This window comes from Apis dorsata, unplaced genomic scaffold, assembly GCF_000469605.1.
Source record: "Apis dorsata unplaced genomic scaffold, Apis dorsata 1.3 scaffold_249, whole genome shotgun sequence".
NCBI lineage: Eukaryota > Metazoa > Arthropoda > Insecta > Hymenoptera > Apidae > Apis > Apis dorsata.
Window position 1 is genome coordinate 54685 of NW_006263528.1, and position 3517 is coordinate 58201.

The window sequence follows — 3517 nt, forward strand, 5'->3', positions numbered from 1 at the left end:
TTTTAAATATTACATTTATATATTATAAAAATTAGATTCATGTTTTACTAATAATATATAAATCACAATTAGCATACCTTCCTTTATGTAACAAGGGAGACCAAGCATAACCAACACAATTTTCAACACCATTTTCTTTTTTCTTATTCATATCACAACTTATATGATAAAAAGAGAAAAGTAAATGATGCTTAGGATGAAGTTTCGGTGGTAACCGTATCTTAATTTCTTCATACCAAGAAGGAATTGCATTATGATGTAAAACTGCACAAGACGCTCGTAAGCACAAAAGTGGAGTACCGGGTCTTCCATATATACACTATTACAAAAAGATGAAATTAGTACCTATTTATTAATAACACAATTATTTATAAAGCAATATTTTATATACTCTTAAAGGTGTAGTATTTTCACTATCATCATCTCGTAATTCAATAATGCAAGCAATGTTTCTAGCTCTTGTGAATATTTTTTGAGTATCAAAGCAAAGAGTTTGTGGATATACATAAAGATGATTAATATAAGTCGTATATGGATGAACATCTTTTTCTGAAATACTTTCAAATTCTGCAATTTCAAAAGTAGGTTCAGATATTGGTGGTAATGGAAATGGTTTTAAAGGTGCTAAAGATGTAGATAATGTATCTATAAAAAAAGAATAAAAATGTATTATATATTAAAAATATTATATCTATTAGAAAAATATTAATAATCTTTCAAATACATACTATCAGATAAATCTGTAATTGACTCAATTTTTATTTTCAACCAACCAGGTATCACAGTCAATTTACTAAGTTTCTCAGGCCTATAATAAAGAATATCAAAATGTATTTGAATAATTTATTATTGTTTATAATATATATTATAACTTAATATATTATAATTTATTATATGTTTATAATACATACTTTCTATATTCTGAAAGAAGTTTGAGTAGTTCTTCATCTTTTATTTTATTCCCTTCTTGCCTGTATATTGCAGGAAAATCTGATGATGTATCTAATTCATTACTATATAATCTAAATAATGGTCTAGCAGCCCAAGCAAATGGCATTCTATAATTTCCCAATCTGTTTTTAATTATAATTATTAAACAAAACATGTTACACATATATAAATATACAATTAAATATAATAATATAGATAATATAAGATTACCTTTGGCAACATGCTCTAACTTGTTTATGTACCTTTAAACCTAATCGTGGATCTTTTGTAGCTCTTAAATATGGTTCAGAAGTTTGACATATATTTCCTTGTAATATTTTATCTATTCTTACAACCAAAAATATATCAGGATGAGGATTACTAATACTAAATATGGCCTAGGAAAATATAGATTATTAATAACATAGAATAATATTAATAATATTATATTAAAAATTCAATAATAAAAAAAACAAACCTGTTTTGGATACTTAATCCAATCTAATGGTATATTTTTCAAATCATTTGGTAGTTTAACATTTTCTGTAGATTCTGTCATAATACCTATAGGGCTCAATTCTTTTATCATTTCTTGAATAACTTCATGATTAATATCAAAATGAAAATTTTCAGTTAATTTTCTACCATTTCTTGCATCATAAAGACTTAATGTAGTTTGATAAGGTTCCACTTGACATAATGATTCCTTTTCATCTATTGGTGCTTGTAATCTAAATTTAAGACTTTCACATTTTACAAAAATTCTTTGTCCAAATTGTTCTTTGTATGGATCAATATTTTGTTCATTACAATTTCCCAACTGTTGTTTAATATGTGGTATATGAGGATAAATACTAAATAATTGTTTACGATTTTCTCGTCTCGCTAATGCTATACTAGTATCTGTTTCTCTAGAATATTTTATCAATTGTGGATTCATACTTTGCTCCAAGCCTTTGAGTGTTCCATAAACCTACAAATAATAAAATCAAATAGAATTATATATAAAATAGTTCATTTAAAATATTAAAAATTCAAATAATGTTTATTTATATTTCTAATACCTGCATAGGTTGTGGAGAAGGAGGAGGTGTATTACATGCTCTTTCTAATGAAGCAGCACGTTTTTCTTCTTGTTGTTTATAATGTTGTAATACTGAGCTCAATTTTAGTAACCAATCCTGCATATCTGTTTCATTATCTGCTGCTAAAGTATATGATTTATGAGTCCCGCTCATTCTTAATTCAAAACAATATCTTCCACGTTTTGAATTCCTAACAACTTCAGTACAAAAATCCATTACTATTGTCAATTTGGCTTCACCTTTTTTTTCATCTTTAAAAAGTTCAAGAATGTATGTGCCATCAACTTCTTGCCTAAGATGACAAAATCTTCTTTTGAATGATTTTGAACCAATATTTGCAAACATACGATCACTACTACCAATTTCTGGTCCTTTCATTAAATAACCTTCTTTTGTTATTCCATTATTCTTTGTTAATTCCTAATAAAATTAAATAAATTATTTAATATCTTTTTTTTAAATAAATTTATCACTTTACAATAAAAAACAAAATATAAATGGATTAAATAATATAAAAATTAGTTTTATTTAATGTTATAAAAACAAAGAAATATTTAAAATTAAATTTTTTTTTAAATTAGTTTTATTTCAAATTGTTTTTACACAAAGAAAGAAAAAATAAAAATATTTTACCTCATCAACCTGATCTACTTCTGTATCTATTTCATATACTTCATCTTTCAGATCTTCTATTTTTGCTATTCTAAAAAATAAGAAAATATGAAAAAATTAATATACTTTATTATATATTTAATATGAAACATATATATATAATATATTATCAAAAAAAAAATATTGGAATAATTAATATTAAAGTACAAAATATTTTATTAATATGAAATATTATTTATTAATTTATTATTAATTAATTAAATTATTTCATAATTGATTAAAACATTTAAAAATATTTGTCAAAATTATATATATTTTATTAATATTATAAATATATCATTAGAAACATAAGGGCATACTTAGGTAATTCAAGATAAGTTCCACTATATGCTGAATATTTATAATGTATGAGATTCCAATTAGATGTGTAACTTCGTAAACATTCTTTTGTAAGAAGATTTTCTCCTCCGTCTTCATTATCTGAAGTTTGTGATATAGTTGGTACAAGAGTACGGTATCTTCTAGGTAATACCACTTGCTATATTAAAAAAAGATATGAAACAAATGAAACAATAAAGATAATTAAAATCAAATTAACATTTTTTTATAATATTTTTTATAATTTTTCATATTTTTCTTTTTTTTTTACTAAAATTATATATATTATTATTTTCATAAATTATTTATTATATATATTTTAAATATATCTATTATAAGTTATTATTATCTGTTAAGACATTAAAAATTAAATATAACATTTTATAAATAAAAAAATAATTCTGTATTATAATTTTAAAAAAATAGATTTAAAAATAGCATAATATTATTAACATCCTGTATATGAATCTATATGATGATTTATCTATTCATACAACGGATGTAAATTTTTT

At 22.7% G+C, this 3517-nt stretch overlaps 1 protein-coding gene across 4 annotated transcripts in view; it reads right to left on the bottom strand.

Annotated features, from left to right (window-relative positions):
• The window catches only part of LOC102670670 (dedicator of cytokinesis protein 9), an 11721-nt gene that overhangs the window by 6985 nt on the left and 1219 nt on the right, over window positions 1-3517 (bottom strand). For all 4 annotated transcript variants that reach the window (XM_006616042.2, XM_006616041.2, XM_006616040.2 and 1 more), the window contains exons 3-11: window positions 2987-3165; window positions 2649-2718; window positions 1995-2435; window positions 1409-1903; window positions 1162-1328; window positions 912-1073; window positions 729-808; window positions 392-645; window positions 78-319 (exon numbers count right to left, since the gene is read on the bottom strand). In XM_006616042.2, the coding sequence (XP_006616105.1) occupies window positions 78-319; window positions 392-645; window positions 729-808; window positions 912-1073; window positions 1162-1328; window positions 1409-1903; window positions 1995-2435; window positions 2649-2718; window positions 2987-3165 (2090 nt within the window). The remainder of the gene's footprint in view (window positions 1-77; window positions 320-391; window positions 646-728; window positions 809-911; window positions 1074-1161; window positions 1329-1408; window positions 1904-1994; window positions 2436-2648; window positions 2719-2986; window positions 3166-3517) is intronic.